At 42.1% G+C, this 20,186-nt stretch overlaps 1 protein-coding gene across 2 annotated transcripts in view; it reads left to right on the top strand.

Moving 5' to 3' along the window:
* The window catches only part of PLA2G4F (phospholipase A2 group IVF), a 145,367-nt gene extending 126,359 nt beyond the window's left edge, over positions 1–19,008 (top strand). For both annotated transcript variants that reach the window (XM_073609670.1, XM_073609669.1), the window contains exons 14-20: positions 2,455–2,569; positions 4,570–4,707; positions 8,630–8,737; positions 9,044–9,235; positions 10,114–10,280; positions 11,821–12,007; positions 17,936–19,008. In XM_073609670.1, coding sequence (XP_073465771.1) covers positions 2,455–2,569; positions 4,570–4,707; positions 8,630–8,737; positions 9,044–9,235; positions 10,114–10,280; positions 11,821–12,007; positions 17,936–18,144 — 1,116 coding nt within the window. In that variant the 3' untranslated portion in view covers positions 18,145–19,008. The remainder of the gene's footprint in view (positions 1–2,454; positions 2,570–4,569; positions 4,708–8,629; positions 8,738–9,043; positions 9,236–10,113; positions 10,281–11,820; positions 12,008–17,935) is intronic.
* Positions 19,009–20,186: the final 1,178 nt, after the last annotated feature.

Raw genomic sequence — 20,186 nt, 5'->3', positions numbered from 1 at the left:
CAGACAGGAGTGTAGCCAGGACACAAGCCAAAAGGTCATCGACAGCTGGGCAGTGAGGTACAGGAAAATCAGGCAGAGACAGAGTCAGGACACAAGCTGGGATCGGTACACAGCCAGACAGAGGGGTACAGGAATGCAAGACAGGAGCAAAGTCAGAGTACAAGCAGGCAGGCAGAAAACCAGGGACAGGTCAGGGGTAAGCTGGGCCGTACACAGGTAAGCAGGTATGGCAGGTCAAGGCTATGGTAAAGCAGGAACTAGCTGAAGACCACTCAGCAATCCATTCATATAGAAGTCTAGCTTAAATTTTTTGGTTTTTGGCGCCAGTGCCTGTACTTGTGCGCGTAAACATGCGCATATGTTTTCTCCACGCGCTAATACGTTTGCGCGAGTGTGACAATGCCTGTTTTGCATTGAGCTTTTTCTCAGAATTATGAGCATGCACTTGTTAGCAACTGCCCAGTTCTACAAATTATAACTCTTTTTTTTTTAAACTAGAAACCACACTTTTGGAGTTTTTAAGCACATTAAAGTGTACTTCAGGGCAAAAAAAAAAAAGAAAATATGCAGCACATTTCTGCAATTTATATATCTTGCCAATGTTTTAACGCTACAAAAGACCCTGCAAATACTGAAAAATAGCTGTTGATCAGCCATAAGCAAACTTGAGTGTCTCAGCCATCCGAGATTCTCCCTCCTGATTGACTGAGACACAGCAGCGGCGCCATTGGCTCCTGTTGCTGTCAAAGTCAGCTAGCCAATCGGGGGAGGGGGGCGGGGCCAGGTTGGGGCTCCGTGTCTGAATAGACACAGGGAGCTGTGACTCGGCTCGGGTGCCCCCACAGCAAGCTGCTTGGGGGCACTCAACAGGATCACAGAAGAGGGACCTAAGAAGAGAAGGGTCTGGGCTGCTCTGTGCAAAACCACTGCAACAGAGCAGGTATGACATGTTTGTTATTTTTATAGAAAAAAAAAGAGACTTTACAATCACTTTAACAGAATAAAAGGGAGCAAATAAGAGAACTCATTATTTTGGTTAACAAACACCAATATCTGAAACATTTTTTACCCACATCTGATACATTTCGCAGTGATGGCGAACCTTGGCACCCCAGATGTTTTGAAACTACATTTCCCATGATGCTCATGCACTCTGCAGTGTATTTGAGCATCATGGGAAATGTAGTTTCAAAACATCTGGGGTGCCAAGGTTTGCCATCACTGCCCTAGAGCATCCATCTGTCTAATGGATGCTCTAGGTAGGGGAAATGTATCAGATTTTTTTTTTTTAATCTTCATATTGAAGTTTAACACTACTGACAGTACAATAAAAAAACACAAAATCTTTGTTGTGTTACCCACGCAGGGGTGTGTGATAATGGCATAGCTGAAACATTTGCATGAGCTTGAGTAACATTAGGATAATAATGGTGCAGCTTCTAGTTGAAAATCATATGACAGAGAAGTTGGCATTGAAAAACAGAAGCATTAAAGTGATTGTAAAGGCTGTGTTTTTTTTTTTTTTTTTTTTTTTTAATCACAAACGTTATATTTACCAACCTGTGCAGTTGGTTTTGCACAGAGCAGCCCGAATCCTTCTCTTCTCGGGTCCCTCTTTGCTGCTCGCCCCTCCCTTCTTTGAGTGCCCCTCAGCCAGCAGCTTGCTACAGGGGGCACCCAAGCTGAGTCAGAGCTGTGTGTATCCATTCAGACACGGAGCCCCGACTTGGCCCCGCCCCACCTCCTCTCTCCACTGATTGGCTGACTGATTTGATTGACAGCCGCAGGAGCCAATGGCGCCGCTGCTCTGTCTCAGCCAATCAGGAGGAGTGTGCTGGATGGCTGAGGGGGTTGTGGACATCACTTGAGAGAGAAGGGGCTCAGGTAGGTAATTAGAGGGGGGCTGCTATGCACAGAACATTTTTTATCTTAATGCATAGAATGCATTAGGATAAAAAAAACTTCTGCCTTTACAACTCCTTTAAGCTCATCTTAGGGTGTTAACCAAGAAAGAGAACAAGACGTAAAACACGAAAGGACACTCAAATAACTTTGAACATCTCATGGGCCACAGAACCACGACTGTGCCGTATCAAGAGGAGGCAGTGGAAGGATCTGCCAACCACTTGGACCACTTTGTCATATTTGGTCGAGCAGCCACGATTAGTATAAATGCCTTTATAGAGTCAAAGATTATTATTCATTAGTTGCTTCCAAAAGGAAGGGGGTCACTTCTTCAAGTGCATGGCCTTCCTGGCATAGAAAATAAGTAGGCTGACCATAATCTCATCCCTACCAGGGTGGGAAAGACTATTTACTAGACCCAATATGCAGACTTCCATAGCCAATGGAACCAGGGTTATGACAAATGCATTCGTAATGGGTAATACATCCTTCCAGAAACTAATCAGCCTTTTACTTTCTGAACAATTTGTTTTATTTCAAATATTTTAGGATAATCCAGCCAAACTTTCAGACCAGAAGGAGTGTGTGCAGAAGGGTCAGAATCCTTACCCTATTTATGCAGGAGTCAATGTTCGAGTGAACATTAGTGGGGGAGACTTTGCAGGTAAAGCATAAAAAACCGTTGAGTGACATAACAGATCACATGCCATAGAAGGGGTATTTGCAGACTTTTGCATGTTTAATGCTCAGCTCATTAGTTGGGATGGTTGGGCTCTGCTGCCCTTTTTCTCACCCAAATGTCCCATCTCAGATCCAGTGGCATGTACTCACATAGACATACAAATAAATTTATAAATGCAGCACTGATGAGTGATATGTAAAATAAAGTGACAACATATCACCCAGAAATAGTGTGGAACTAGTGATAGCTTGATAATAAAACACAAGCAGGTATGTATCAATCAAAATAGACTATTAAATATATGTGAAAAGTCAATCTACAATATTTGTAAAAAAAATGGTGTCCATAGTGAAAAAATATTCCTCAATGAATACAGAGGAGTTTCATGGGGAAAAAAGATGTGTATAGGTGATGCCTTTTCAACCAATGGGTGCAGCGGAACAATTTTCTTCATGTCGCCTAAGCCAACATACAGCTGTGATAGTAGAAGAAATGGGTACGCTTACCACAAAAGGTGGACACACTCACCATATGGCGGTGTGTCAATCAGGCATTTGGATCACTCAATCCTGTGGGTGCTTGATAGAAGATAATGATGGTATAGAGATGCACTTCAATGGCCCCATCCAGAGCAATAATAGATGAATGGTGGTGGTCAGGTCTCCAACAGATGGATGTGCTTGCGTTCACATGAAGTGGTCAGCTGGATAGAATATGCAAACTCCACAGTGCGGCATATCAGATCATAAAGAAGAGAGAAAAAGCCTCCACATAGTGCATGAATCCAATGGAGAAAAATGTATTTAAAAATACCAGGAAAAAAGTACAATCACCTGGCCAGGTGAGTACAGATAGTGATCACATAAAATATATATTAAAATCGCATGATGTCAAGGCACAAAAGGCTCAGCAAAGCAAAGCTGAGTCTATACCATCATTATCTTCTATCAAGCACCCACAGGATTGATTTATCCAAATGCTTGATTGACACACCGCCGTATGGTGAGTGTGTCCACCTTTTGTGGTAAGCGTACCAATTTCTTCTACTATCACAGCTGTATGTTGGCTTAGGCGACATAAAGAAAATTGTTCCACTGCACCCACTGGTTGAAAAGGCATCACCTATACACCTCTTTTTCCCCATGAAACTCCTCTGTATCCATTGAGGAATATTTTTTCACTATGGACACCATTTTTTTACAAATATTGTAGATTGACTTTTCACATATATTTAATAGTCTATTTTGATTGGTACATACCTGCTTGTGTTTTATTATCAAGCTATCACTAGTTCCACACTATTTATGGGTGATACGTTGTCACTTTGTTTTACATATCACTCATCAGCGCTGCATTTATAAATTTATTTGTATTTCATTGCACAGTTTGCTATACTGTTGATGCTGGCTGCTATCATTTTGTTTTGTTTTTGTCATTTTTAGTAGCGCAACTTTTCCTTTTTGTTTTTTATTGTACTCACGTAGACATATTTATGAAATAAAAATTGCCTATTATTCATTAGCACCAGTCAGGTAGCATTATTTTTCTAACTAAGACTAAAAAACAACAGTTGGAATCTGGTTCCATTATGCGGGGCCCTCTGATTCCTCCTGTATTGAATTGTATTGTAACTGTACTGTCTGCCCTCACATTGTAAAGCGCTGAGCAAACTGCTGGCACTATATAAATCCTGTATAATAATAATGACGCATGTTTCAAAACAGGAGTTCAATAAAAGTGGGTATCACTTTATTCTAGTTTTCATGTCCTCTCAATGTCCTTGTTAGAATTGTGTGAATATTTACTTCATTTCAATCCAATCATGTGCAGAGAGAATAAGTAAACAGGGATTTTCCTTTTGTATTATAGGATATTTTAAGTGAATCTTCAGACATTTGAATGCGTGAACATTCTCAAATCCTTTAGTAAATTAGCCTCAATGTAATAGTTGAATATTATGTTCAAAACTTAATTTTTTTCAGAATGGTGTGAATTTACACCATATGAAATTGGATTTCGTAAATATGGAGCCTTCATTCGCACTGAAGATTTTGACAGTGAGTTCTTTATGGGACATCTTATTCAAAGAAGGTCAGAACCCAAACTCTGTTACTTGCAAGGTGAGAAATGTAAATCTGCCTGGATTCACATAATAGTGGTAGAGTACAAATTATAAACCACTTGGAGGCTCTGCTTTTGGATATATAGCCAACAGTGCGGGACAAGGTCACCCAGTGCCCAGGGCGAACATGCCAAACTGCCCCCACCCCATGTTGCGCATGATCAATCATCTTACTCACGTCTGATAACCACACCTGATCATTATACCTACATACAGAAGTCAGGACTGGATAAATTACAAAGTGCAAGGGTCAGGAGCAAAAATAATGTACAAAGTACAGGAATCAGGAAGAGGGACATTTTATGAAAGCAGTTGGTCTGTGTGCAGGCTCATACATTGGGCCCCGCTTCTAGATGACAAGGTGTGGTGTGCAGCAAAAATTGGGTGCGGCTTTCACCGTGCTGATTATTGGACATGGCTTAAAAGGATGCACAGTGCAAGGGTTCAAAAGTAAATGATGCATAATTCAGGAGTGAGGAGTAAAAAAAAATAATTTGACTTTGATTGTGGAGGGGGTGAGTTAAGAAGATCCAAAGTTTCTTTAGGGTAGGGAGGGTCCACTTCTTTTACTGCTTGTTCAGAATATCTACAATACTTTAGTGTGCATGAACTGGGAACTGGTTCACCTAAAGAAATATTAAACCCAAAACCAAAAATGATGATCTGGGCAGTAATACACCTCCTGTATTAGAGTGCCCCCACTCTGAATGAAGAAGCACAGGGGGAAACTTTAAACAGCAGCATTGTCAGTCTTGAAGGAGGGGAGTGTAAGATGTACTAGCAGATGTAAATGTACTAACAAATTGAAGCCAAACTGTAATCAGTTACAGTGAACAGTTTTTATTCCTTTTGGGATAAACGTTTTGCCAGTGGTAAATGGTTTAACTCCTCTGTGTAACTGACATCTGTAGGACAGTTTGTTGGATCACCAAATGAAAGAAAGCCTAAAAAGAAAACTAATGCAGCTGTTACATCTAAGAATTAGTTAGCTGCAATATAATAATTGTTTCCTTTTCGGTTTAATACCACTTGTTTTTTTTTTAAATAACAAACATGTCATACTTACCTCCACTGTGCAGCTCGTTTTGCACAGAGTGGCCCCGAACATCCCTTTCTGGGGTCCCCCGGCGGCTCCTCCCCACATCAGATAACCCCCCTAGGAGAAGCGATCTCCCAGGGGGGTTAACTTGCGGGCGTGCTCCCGATTCCAGCATTTGCTTCCACAGACACGAATGCCGGACTCGACCACGCCCCCGGCTCATTGGATTTGATTGACAGCAGCGGGAGCCAATGGCTGTGCTGCTATCAATCTATCCAATCAAGAGCTGGGAGCCTGTGGAGAGAGGGACAGCGCGTCCCCACAGAGCAGATGAAGGGGCTCAGGTAACTAAAACGGGGGGCTGGTGACTGCCAAGTGTTTTTTCACCTTAATGCATAGGATGCATTAAGGTGAAAAAACATGAGGGTTTACAACCCCTTTAATGTCTATTTCACACTTGTGATCCTGTTGCTGGTGAGAGCAGAGAAATAATCACCTGAGATTGTTACCATGCTGACACTGTGGAATGTCCTTTGCCAATCTGGCTGGTGGGGGATTGGTGCTGTAGAAGCAGGTGAGTTGTTTACCTGTCCTCTCTGGCCAACAACAGGATCATAATTGTGAAATGTTTGGTTTGCTAGGAGTTAAGTAATCCTGACAGTTTAAACGGTTACTACATTCCTGGTCGTTTTCTTGGTTAATTCAGAACATACTTTACAAGGCTATAGGACTCCTGAAATCAAACTGAGAAACCTCTGACACAGGGAGCGCTGATTCCCAATAAACTCCATGACATTTGCAGCTTGCTGAAATACAGTGATTCTACAGCTTCTACAAACTCCCAGCATTTATCCCCAGTACTGCCCCAGCCTGCACATGTACAGAGCTCTATGCTCACTCCTCAGGACAGCTCCTCCATCTCTGCACATTTCCTGTACTTGTACTGAGCTGTAATGTGGATGCAGGGGATGAATGAAGCAGAACAGACGCTGCCATGTTCACACATGCAGAGCACAGAGGAAAGATAGAAACTTACATATTCGGCTGTGTTCCTTCCAGCAGCAAGGGGCGGGGAGAATTGGCACTGTGCTTCATCACCACTATATCATAATTTTTAATAAGGACAGGTCTTTTTTTTTTCTTTGTACCCGGCAAATAATAAGTTCTGAATTAGGGACAGCTAGGTGGAAGTTAGATGAGCACTGGATGTCCTCCTTATCTCCTCTACAAATGCTGGATGGATAAGCAAAGGCTCACAATGGAACAGTGTTTCTCCACACTCCACAGAATACATCCATGTACCAAATGAAAAGTCCCACTATACTCCTAAAATATAAGGAATGTTACCTTTTCTTTCAGTAAACCTGCTCTGCAAAGTATAGGGCAGGTTTTTGGCACAGGAAGGTAGTTTGGAAAGCAGAGTAGTCGGGACTCACAGGTGAAGAAGACATGTCTGACATCCATCTTCATGCTGGGGTAAGCGGTGATGTCTGCAAGGCGGGAAGCAGTGATCGGGGCTGCTGTGTTCTGTTGTCTTCTTGTTCCACCCACCTGTAGAGGAGCTCTGTGACAGGCAGCCCCGATCTAACCATCCAGACTGAGAAGGCCTCAAGCCCGGGAGAGAGAATTCTTCTCCCGTTTGTGAAGGGACATGGCTGACATTTTTTTTGGGGGGGGTATAAAGCTATAAGATTGTAAAAGACCTGGGACACTTTTGGTGGCCTAAGAGAGAGTAGTAATGTGGCGCATGGTTCACCGCAGCAAACAGTGTGCATGGCTGAATTGTGAGTGTTCTGCACGGAATGCAGGGGTCAGATATGTTCTGCGGAGAGGACTAGTGCTAGCAGGGGGTGGGGAAAGTTAGATAGTTGCTGGGGGGGCAGTGGCAGCTGGTGCTCAAAATTTTGGGGGGCGCGCAAAAAGTTCTGAAAAACAAAACATCAATTGCAGCCTCACTGTGCCCATCACATGCAGCCTGTGTTCATCATATGCAGCCACTGTGCCCATCATATGCAGCCTGTGTCCATATGTGCTAGTAAGGGGGGGGGGTGGGGCGGTTTGTAAAAGAAGAGGGCCAGTGCAAGAGGGAGGGGTAGGATACGTGCTGGGGGGTGCTTTGGAAAGGGAGAGAGAGTGCTAGGAGAGGTTGTCAGATTTCAAATCCAATCCACACTTCTAGCATTGTCTTCCCCCTGCCAAAGCCCCCCAGCACATAGCCTCCTAATCCCTCCACATATTTTCTACCTTGTCCTCCTTTTCAGCCACTCTCTCCCCTTCCCCCTGTCCATCTACACAGTATAGAAAACTTTTTACAGACCTGAGATCAGCGCGTTCCTTCTCTCCCCTCCTCCTCGTGTGTGTGTGTGTGTGTATATATACAGAGCGGATAAGGAGGAGGGGAGGCGTTTTGATAGCTTTGATTCACTGATTCACTCTGCTCTGCTGAACCAGGCTGCCATCAGGGAGGGGGGAAGACATCAGATGTCTGTCTCAGTGCAGGCCATGTGAATGATGTGTCCGGGTCTGGGGCAGATGAAAACCCGTACACATCATTCAAAAACCGGACTGTCCGGGAGAAAACTGGACAGGTGGCAAGCCTAGCTGCCGCTGTAGAGAGGAGCAGGCAATAGGTATGGGTGCATCTTCAGCCCCGTTTTTGGACAGGCTGTAGCAACAACAGATTGGATCATAGAATGGTGTGATAGCCTGAGAATTCTGTGCACAGATTCTTCTGCATGCTGCTGCATGGCGCCCCCCCCAAATTACCAGCCCTGGTAGCCAGTACAATAAACACATTACTTCAAAAGATTTCCCTTCCTCTTCTTTTCCACGTAATTCTGAAAGTGCTAATAGCCTATTGATTACTGCCCTCTCTTTACAGGGGTCTGGGGCAGTGCCTTTGCTGCAAACCTGGATGAAATATGGGCTCGTGCAGCTGGCACAGGTATCCTCTGGCTTAACTCTTTAACTGATGTCATCCGAGTGATAGGTAAGAACGTTCAGGCAAAACCGCTGTAAATGCTTCTGGTTTGTCCAAAGTAGTGAGTAAACTGTCTTAACATGGGTTTAAAGATGATGCAAAACTATGACTTCAATTGTGCGACTTATCTCTATGATTAGAATACCCTTGTTTGAATTTTTAGTTTAAATATGGACCTAAGAAAGTGCAAAGAAGGTTATATGCATCATGATAAGACTTTGTACCCACAAGTGCCACGCCACAAATAAATGGTGTTATTTGTATTGCATAAATTAATTTGCTTCACCAGACTAAAAATCAAAAATTCCTTTTAAGATGATTGTCGAAAATTCCACTGGGACCCATCTAGGCTACAGACCCGTTTGGTAATGCCAGGTGGTATAGTGTCCAGTATCTTCCAGGACTTCTTTAAATCCCGATTCACTGCAGGAGAAGGATATAACTTCACCAGGGGCTTATACCTCTACAAAGACTACAAAGGAGTACGAGAATTTCTGGCTTGGAAAGGTATGTAACTGTTTAAGAACCTAAAACTAGCAAATACAAGTGTGGCTCATCCTTACCTTATAAAACAAATGCCTAAGTACCACAGCACCAAAGTACCACTTTGCCTTTCATAGTCTGCTCGCTATCTCTTGAATATTAAGACCAAGGGCGATGCTGTCACAGCAGAGGAACCAGGTCTTATCAGTAGTATTTTGTGTGTGACAGATCACGTGTCAAAGGTTTGTAAGCCTTTAATCACATGCTAAAGCCTCATACATACAATGAGAATTTCGGATGAATGACCGTCCCTTTTTTTTTTTTGCATGCTAGTCTTATATCGAACCATTGGATTGCTAAAGTTACGAAAATTCTTATATGACAGTATTCTTTCATTTCAGAGTATGAGTGATCTTGGTCACTCATTTTTTTTTTCCGGACAAATACTGTACTGAATAAATGAAAATAGTTTGTTCTGGTATCGTACAAAAAACATTTCGCTCTTGTTCCTTCGGATAATTTTGCATGAACTGTCATGAAAGCTGGGTATTAATGATCAGATTTTTCATCCGATTTTTTCATCGTGGGTACTAGGCATAAAGGTCTTTTGATGAAGAAGGCTCAGTAACCTTTCAAGGGTCATGTCATAGGAGAGGTACCTTGTCTCAATCCTTGGAATTTAATTCACCTTTATTGATTGTATATTCTTGGTTGGGCCAGTATAAGGTATGAGGACATAAAGACTTTGCCTTGTTATCTCCGACAGTACCTGGTGCACATAGTGGCTATACTTTCTTTATATATATATTTTTAGATAGAACCTCATTTAAATTGTAATTATATTTTTTAATTCAAGTGCAGTCCTTTTTTACATGGCTTACTATGTACTGTCCATATTTCAGGAAATCATTTGGATGCTTTTCCCAATCAACTAACTCCTATGGAAGAGAATTTATACCTTGTGGATGGAGGATTCTCTATCAACTCTCCTTTTCCGTTAGTTTTACAGCCTGAGAGGGATGTTGATGTCATATTGTCCTTTAACTACTCATGGCAGGCTCCATTTGAGGTGAGATAGGACTCTTTCACATGGGCAGCCGCCATCTGGGGAGGGCGACAACAAAAACAGACAGCTGAGCTGCGGTTTTACAAATTTCTGGTTATGTTCAATTCCTGGTCTCCTACTGCACTCTGTAGTTCTTTCTATGGGCCCCTGTTTTCTGTAATAATGTACAAGCTGGCGCAAGGAACCACCTTTTCGATCCGTCCTGGCGACCATTGTCAGCGGGACTGATTGTGAGGGGGTAATCCAACATTTTGAGTTGCTACCAGAACAGGAATAAATGGGAAACCTTCCACTGAAGAAGCTTGTCCTGGCGACAACTGTCCAAGAGGACATTTCCTTCACTTTCGAGAAACGTCCTTTCACTTCTTGTTATGTCTACATGAAGCAAGTAAAAGGAAATCTCTTGAAAGAGGCAAAGATGGAAAAGAACTGCTGCCAGGAGTTTTAACAATTCCTTCCTCTATCTAAAATCAAAATAAAAAAAAACATTTTTGCCTTAGCCTATGTTTAGGTAATTTTTTTTTAGAAATCTGCACAATGCACAGTACATACATGTAATGAAAATCTGAAGTCATCAGACCCCCCTCATATCCCAAAGTGGTAATCTTTTGGTGCTGCGGCAGTTAATATATGTCCTGGACCTGTCACGGATACTAAATGCTAGTATCCTGTTAAACAGGCGTGACCAAAAATGTGTAGACTTACACAGAAAACACCAGGTGCAAGTATAGTATAAAATAATGTGGTTTATTAAAAGGTACAATAAACCAACTAAATAACGATGTACAGACAGTAGGGTATGGCTGAAAAAAATTGTAGTCCGGTTTAGAGCTGGGGTCATGCATAGCAGATTGCAGATGCATGGCAGAGGGAGCAGGCCAGGACAGAGAGAGGGTACAAGGGAACAGGAACAAGCAGGCAGGCAAGGATCAGGAAAAAGAGTACAGGTACAAGGTTCACAGATAAAGGGGCACATGGACAAAACACCAAGCAAACGGGGAGTAGCGCAGAAAGGATTAAATATCCTCCCAGCAACCAGCCTCAGGTGATGACTAATTAGTAAGAGCTGCTGGCTGTTGGGAAACACCCGCTGGTGGACACTGGAACTGAAACCTAGAGGTCTGAGAGCCACAGTGCCACCAGCAGGTGAATCCATTCCTGACACTTGCACTCATCAAGAGACCCAACTATGCCCACCGTTACCCGCCCTCCCCTCCATTCATAGAAGCTGTACTATAGATTCCATCAATGAACAGCGATCTATGAATGGAAGAGATGGACATTTCATTAGTCTGCCCATACGATGGGTATATCCGGAACTTTTGATGAGGGGAGGGGAAAAGGACTTTGGATTGCGACAAAGACAGCTGACCCCAGCACAAGGGACACTTTACATTAAATGTAAGTACTATCCCTTGTGCTTTTTTTTTTTTTTTTTTTTACATGTTAAGTAAATGTTTGCTTTAAATGTGAAATATAACTAGGAGTGCACTTATAGGTTTTAACTATGCTTTTTGGTACAGTTGTATTATTTGCATTCCAGGTGCTGCATCTAACCAGAAAATACTGCAAGGAGAGGGGCATTGCATTTCCCTCTATTACTGTGAGTGAGCAGGACGAGCAACAGCCAAAGGAATGCTATGTGTTCATGGACAAAGATAATCCGCGCTCTCCCATAGTAGTTCACTTTCCCTTGGTGAATGACACATTCCACACATATAAAGAACCAGGTAATTGCTCAGAACTGGGATCACTTGTCCATCAGCTGCTGTGTAAAAATGCTAAATTTATGTAAATATATACCATATTTTTCAGTAAATATGAAGAAAATATTACTCAGTACAAAGTACATAGCACATAAATATATAAGAAAATAAAAAAGTATAATTACCCCTTTGCAAAAGCATAGGGTACACTGCTCCCCAAGCCCTGGGTCACCCTTATGCCAGCATGGGCTAATCTTATGCTTCATAAAAATCCTCCAGGCAGCTCAGATAATGGTGTTAACTGTACTTCACTTACTCCCTCAATTCCCACTACCATTATGGGTTCAGACTTTCCTGTCACATTTCCTATCCCTACCTCCAACAAATATAGTCCTTTGTTGAGGGACTTGAACATGTAAACAAAGGAAGGAGCCCACCCCAGGTCAAAACGGACTGAGGGCGATATTGGTTCTTGTAGCAATCCCCATCCAGGAAGACAGTGACCCAATTACCACCAATTCTTTATCAGAAGTGCCTCACACCAACACAGTGATAGAAAAAGGAAAATTCAGAGGAAAACAAGAGAGACAAAAAAAAGAGATGCTCTGTTTTGAGGAAGGGCCTCAATTTTCCACCTTATTCGGTGGCCAATAAATTTTCTGTTTTAAAGAATTAAACAAATTCATCCGGAATTTGATGGTCAAACGTCATTATATCGCTAACCATGAAAAAGATAGCAACAAGGCCACTGCTGAGGAAGATGTTGACCCCCAGTACCTCTGACTCCTTACCTCCTGATTTAGTGGGTGATGAGGACATTCTTAAAGTTCTCATGGAGTGGTGGGAGGAGGGTCACTTAACCATTCCACCAGTTGAAGATCTTTTAAACCAAAGCATAACACACACCCATTTTAGGCCACAATCTATTTTCTTTCTAGTTCAATTCAAAGGTCCCTATGTGGGGACGTTCTACCAGGTTGTTTATAGGGACCTCTCCTCTCTTTCAGCCGGTGAACAGAAAGCTCTCATAGCCTTAGAGATCAAGTCCAACAGATAAAGATAACAAATGTAATAATATTGGAAAATGTAACATGAATACTTAGCTATAGGTGCCATTTTTGGCAAGGATTTCCTCTTCGACTCCATTCACACAGATGCATTTTTTCATGCTTTTTGCAGAAACGCAGGACACCTTTTTAACATAGGTTCCTATGAAACACATTTTTTCCCAAAAATAGAGCTTTTTTTTGGTGGTATTTGATCACCACTGCATTTTTATTTTTTGTGCTCCAAATAAAAAAAAGAAACAAAAAACCTTTTTTTTTTTTTTCTAAATTTTTGGTTACAAAATTTTGTAAATAAGTAAGTTTTATCTTCACTGATGAGGCTGCACTGTCGGGCACGGATGAGGCAATCACTGATGGGCACAGAGTGCCATCCTAATGGACACTGATTGGCATCCCTGGTGGGCTTACCTGGTGGTCTCCAGTGGGCATCCTTGATGGTTCTGCACTGATAATCAATGCACTCATTATCAGCGCAGACCCCTCTCTACTCACGTCTGTCAGTGCAAGTGGAGGAAAGGCTGATAAAACGGCTCTTCCTGTTTACACTGTGATTGAACACAGCTGATCGCATGGTAAAGCGCCTATGTCAGTGATTGCGCAGCTTGGCAGCCCAGATGTTTTGGAACTACATTTCCCATGATGCTCAACTACACTGCACAGTTCATGAGCATCATGGGAAATGTAGTTCCAAAACAACTGGGGTGCCAAGGTTCGCCATCACTGGCCTATGTCATAGGCTGTTTACCTAGATCGGAGATCCGGTGGGTCAGACATCACACCACTGATGACTATGCGTCCTCGCGCTATGGGCTTACCCTGCTGGACATCCTATGATGTCCAGTCAGGATAATACCACTTTCCTGCCATCATTTTGCTATATGGCGGGCAGAAAGTGGTTAAATATGCCCAACAAAACATTAAAACAAAAAACATAAAAAGCGCAAATCGTTGCAAAATCGCAGCAAAAAAAGGTGGAAAGCACAGCAAAAAGCACTGCAGAAATGCTCAAAAGCAACATGCATAGATGTGAATCAAGCCTTCCAGCTTGGCATGATGATTAACCCAGACACGTGCATATTGCAGCTCTGGGACAGCACTACCTTATTCCAGTTTTGGCTGTTGTAAATACAGGACTAGTGAGTAAGTAATAACCAATTATAACTCAGCAAAAGTAGTATTGCCCTTTAAGGAAGATATCACATTCCTGAAGGGCTTGGTAATGACATTCCTATAGTATGACGTCAGCTAAGGTAACCAGGCTTAGGATTCATCCTTAGATATGAACCAATAATAATGACAATTTACCCATCAGTTTCATAAGGGTTCCCCCATGTTATTGCAAGCATGGGACACCGTTTGCCCTGGACAGCATTATTCATTGCTATGGTGATGGTGTCCAGCTCATACGCATCACAGCAACACCTGACTTGAATTTCAGGCAAACGGCATGCAAGGCCATCCCCAGCATTCAGAAGAAAACTATAGTCTGCCTCGTCCACCTCCGACCCTCTGCTGCACTACTGGAACTGAAAAGTAGAGCTCTGATGTAAAGAGGGGACTGTGTGATTGGAGGGGGGCTCTGTGATGGGGGAAATGTGTGATTTGGGGCTCTGTGATAGGGGCGCCTGGTTGGCTTTGTGATAAGGGGAACGCTGATATGATAAGGAAACTCATGCATAGGGCAACTCTGATGTAAAGGAGCGTTTTTTGATGTAATAGGGGACTTTCATTGTATAGGAGGGAGTTTAATGTGATGTGGACCCTCTGCCATGAAAGGGGGGGCTGTAGCATAAAGGGGAACTCTGACATGATAGGGGCATCTTACGTGAAGGGGGAGTTCTGATGGGGGACTTCTGATTTGAATGGGGGCTTCTGATGTGAAATTAATTTAATGAAAGTGGTTATGTGCATTGCCCGTGGCTCAGGTTTCCATTAATAAATAACATATGTTTTTTTACATTTTAGACTAGGATACCTTGAGGTTTTGCATACTTTTAAAGGGTGTCACAAAAGTAAAAAAAAGGTTGAGAGAGGCTGGACTGCACATATATATACACACACACACACAGATGTATATAGTCCTCATACAATTTAATCCACCAGAGGTTATAGCGTCATGTACGTTCCCTTTGTCACATCTCAAGGAATGCGACAGGTACTACTCACTGTGACGCTTTCATTTTGAGGGGTATATGGTTTTGTATTTTCTAATTATGTTTTCATCATTATACAGTGGGGATCGAAAGTTTGGGCACCCCAGGTAAAAATGTGTATTAATGTGCATAACGAAGCCAAGGAAAGATGGAAAAATCTCCAAATGGCATCAAATTACAGATTAGACATTCTTATAATATGTAAAAAAAAAGTTAGATTTTATTTCCATCATTTACACTTTCAAAATTACAGAAAACAAAAAAATGGCGTCTGCAAAAGCTTGGCCACCCTGCAGAGTTAATATCTTGTACTGCCCCCTTTGGCAAGTATCACAGCTTGTAAACGCTTTTTGTAGCCAGCCAAGAGTCTTTCAATTCTTGTTTGAGGTATCTTTGCCCATTCTTCCTTACAAAAGTCTTCCAGTTCTTTGAGATTTCTGGGCTGTCTGTCACGCCCTGCTCTTTTAAGGTCTATCCATAGATTTTCAATAATGTTGAGGTCAGGAGATTGTGAAGGCCATGAAAAAACCTTCAGTTTACGCCTCTTGATGTAATCCCCCGTGGATTTTGAGGTGTGTTTAGGATCATTATCCATTTGTAGAAGCCATCCTCTCTTTAACTTCAGCTTTTTCACAGATGGCATCAAGTTACCATCCAAAATTTGCTGAAATTTTATTGAATCCATTTTTCCTTCTACTCGTGAAATGTTCCCTGTGCCACTGGCTGCAATACAACCCCAAAGCATGATTGATCCACCCCCATGCTTAACAGTTGGACAGAGGTTCTTTTCATTAAATTCTGTGCCCTTTCTTCTCCAAACATACCTTTGCTCATTCCGGCCAAAAAGTTCTATTTTAACCTCATTGGTCCACAGAACTTGTTTCTAAAATGCCTCAGGCTTGTCTATATGTTCATTTGAAAAGTTCAAACGCTGATTTTTGTGGTGAGGATGTAGAAGAGGTTTTCTTCTGATGACTCTTCCATGAAGACCATATTTGTACAAGTATCTCTTTATAGTGGCATAGTGTACCACAACTCCAGTGTCTGTCTGCCAGATCTTTCTGGAGGGATCGTGCAGTCAAACGTGGGTTTTGAATTGCTTTTCTCACAATCCTGCTAGCTGTTCTGTTTGATATTTTTCTTGGTCTTCTAGATCTTGCTTTAACTTCCACTGTTCCTGATGACTGCCATTTCTTAATTACATTCCAAACAGAGGATATTGACATCTGAAAACGCTTTGCTATCTTCTTATAGCCTTCTCCAGCTTTGTGAGCGTCAACTATTTTCAGTTTCAGTTTTCTAGACAACTGCTTAGAAGAACCCATGGTGCTGATTGTTGGGGCAAGGTCAGATGAGTCTGGCCATTTAAAACCTTTGAGATTGACATCACCTGGTCTTCCCAGACGATGATTGAGAACAATCCATGACACTGGCAGGTCTCAGCTTTGCAAAGGGGGCAGTGCATGCTATAAATTCTGCAGGGTGCTCAAACTTTTGCAGACGCCATTTTTTTGTTTTCTGTAATTTTGAAAGTGTAAATGATGGAAATAAAATCTAACTTTTTTTGACATATTATAAGAATGTCTAATCTGTAATTTGATGCCATTAGGAGATTTTTCCATCTTTCCTTGGCTTCGTTATGCACATTAATACACATTTTTACCTGGGGTGCCCACACTTCCAATCCCCACTGTACTTATGATCATTTATTTTTATTCTTCACTTTGAGTCCACACCATATCAAGTAGGTTCACCTTGTTCGTCCATTTCTGCTTTCCAGTAATTACAAACGTAACTGGACCAATTGATCCTATTTTCATGTCATTGTCAATTTCATTCATGTCATGCTATGGCCATATAGAATCACTACGATTTATATCTTAGTTCAATTACTTTTATCATTGGTTACTCTCTTCCCCTCCTTTTCTTCTCTTCCCTCCTCCATATCATTTAAAAAGGTTTATTTGTATAAATTGTTACAGTAGGTTAGCTGTGTTTAATGGAGACTGTGCTGCAGTGGTTAAAAATAAGTTGTTGCTCCTTTAAGATCATGATCCCTCCTGCGGCCAGCCCCTATTTAAAATCTATTGGCTGTCTTAGTCACATGACTTGACAAAGGGCCAGGCCCCAAAATGCGTTGTCAGGACAACCGCAACCAACTCTCTCCCCCGACTTATGTTCCATCTTTACCTCTTCATCAAGCCTTGTCTTGGACTAGCGTCCCCCCGAGCTGATGATGGCATGCTCAGGCCCTTCCTCCTGCCTGTCCACACAGCTGCCGGAGGGCTCTTCCTCAACCATTGGGCTGGGAGACACTGCTTGTGAGCGGCCGGTGGGCGACTCCATCCAGCGGGCTTGACACCCATCCCCTTACATCGGGTCCTGCTGATTGCAGATGAGCTCAGCTTGATCACCGCAGCACCATCCCAAAAGGCTAGACCATAGCCAACCGCTTGTAAAGGTACTCATACAGTGTTGTTCACGCTGATTGACAATTCCATCTCCCTGAGGAGAGCTCTGCATCCATTTACTTTTATCACTTCAGAATATTGGATACAAAATATTGTTTTAAAAAATATTCTGCTTTACCACATTAGGTTTCTACCTACATTTAATTAAAATTTGTTCAGTGCCATACAGTTTGCAAATCCCAGTTCTAAAGATTTTAGGGACCTTTTGTTTAAAATTTTGTTAATTCAAATATAACTTCTGTTGTGTTTCCTCTATTACAGGTATACTCCGAGGAACAGATAGCGAGATGGCCTACGGGAACTTCGTACTATCAGGAAAAGATTCTCCATACCGGACAAAAAACTTTACCTATGAGCCTAATGACTTTGATCGGTTGGTAGAGGTGAATAGGTACAATGTAATAAATAACAAAGAACAAATCATGAAGGCACTCAAAACTGCACTGGACCGCAGAAAACACAAAATGTGACGTGGAAAGAATAGTTGGATTATATTTTGGTTTTTGAAAACAGACTTATTATATATGGTTAAAGAGAACTGCGTGAAAGTCCTTTAATCACAGGAAAAACAGCATTTACAAGAGATTTTCACCAGCAATGCTACGCTTTAAAGTTTTTGTGCACACAAGAATCTTCCTTCTTTTAAACTTTTTAAGCTAAGGAGATGGTAATACTACATTTATGGAAAGTTGAGAGAAATTACGTTAAAGCAGACCTAGCATCCAATATAAATTTTTCAATGTTCACAACATACATGATAAGTAATGTGTACCTATAACACATCACCTGAAGAGATCATGGTACACGTGCAGGCGATATCTTCAATTTTCTTTCTCTTTAGCCATCAACATCATTGTTCAGGAATAATTTTAAGTCAACAAAACATGGAAGAGCTTTTATTGGGTTGCCACAATCCCCAGCTATAGTATTACACCCTCTGTTTTTTAGTTTATTGAGCATGATCAAAAATGGATTTTTAATACAGCTTACCTGTAAAATCCTTTTCTTGGAGTACATCACGGGACAGAGAGCACCATAATAATGACTAATTGGGTTATACGCTACCTTTAGGTGATTGGACACCGGCAACCAATAGTAAGACGGTTCCTCCCATATAACCCCTCCTATACAGGAAATACCTCAGTTTTGTAGCAAGCAATGACGATCCCAGAAAAGAGGGGAGGGACCTCTGTGTCCTGTGATGTACTCCAAGAAAAGGATTTTACAGGTAAGCTGTATTAAAAATCCATTTTTCTTTATCGTACATCACGGGACACAGAGCACCATAATAATAACTAATTGGGATGTCCTAAAGCAATGCACCTGGGGGGGGGGGGGGGGGGGGGGGGCGGCAATATCCCTAAGCCCAAATGGGCCAGAGACTATAAAGCTGCAACACGCTGTGGCCAAAAACAGTTTCTTTTTGAGATCTAACATCCACCTGGTAAAACCTGGTGAACGTATGAACTGAAGACCAAGCGGCCGCTTTACAAACCTGAGCCATAGACACCTGTTGACGTACTGCCCATGATGCACTAACCCCTCTAGTGGAGTGTGCTTTTAAATCCCAAGGTGGAACCTTGCGCTTTAATCCATACGCCTGGATAATAATCTGGCGAATCCACCTAGATATAGTTGAACCTGTTGCCAGCTGTCCCTTTCTAGGACCTTCCGTCAGGACAAAAAGGCAGTCAGTCTTCCGAAAAGAAGCTGATAACTTTAAGTAAACTTCGATCGCCCTCACCACATCGAGTGAAGCGACCTTTCCTCCCTAGTTTTAGGATTTGGAAAAAAGGAAGGTAGAACGATATCCTAAGTCAAATGAAATTTGGAAACCACCTTTGGTAAAGAATCCGGACGAGGGCGCATGACCACCCTTTCCTGATGAAGAATCAAAAAAGGTTCTTTGCAAGAAAGGGCGGCCAATTCTGACACCCTTCTAGTCGACATTATAGCCACCAAAAAAAAACAATTTCCTGGCTAATAGGACAAATGGAATATGCCCAATAGGTTCAAACGGTTGACCCTGTAAGGCTGACAGTACCAAATTTAGGTCCCAAGGACATAAAGGCGGTTTAACCGGCGGCCTCAAGTGCGTTACTCCCTCGACAAAGGTTCGTACCAAAGAATGGGATGCAATTGGTCTTTGGAAAAAAAACGATAAGGCCGAAATCTGTCCTTTAATTGTCCCTAAAGCCAGCTTCAAGTTTAATCGTGCTTGAAGAAAAGCAAGAACTCTTCCAATCGTATGCCTACAAGGGTTCCATTTCCTTTCTTCACACCAATAAATGTATGACTTCCAGACTCTATAATAAATAGCTCTAGAAACTGACTTTCTAGCATTTATCAGAGAAGACAAGACTGAACCCATAATACCACGGTCTTTCAATACTCTGGTCTCAATAGCCATGCCATCAAATTCAGTATGACCATCACCTTCAAGACACTGGCGAAAAAACAGAGGTATTTCCTATATAGGAGGAACCGTCTTACTATTAGTTGCCAGTGTCCA

Source organism: Aquarana catesbeiana, linkage group LG13 (assembly GCF_042186555.1).
Source record: "Aquarana catesbeiana isolate 2022-GZ linkage group LG13, ASM4218655v1, whole genome shotgun sequence".
Classification (NCBI taxonomy): Eukaryota; Metazoa; Chordata; class Amphibia; order Anura; family Ranidae; genus Aquarana; species Aquarana catesbeiana.
This window is presented reverse-complemented; position numbering and strand designations above follow the sequence as displayed.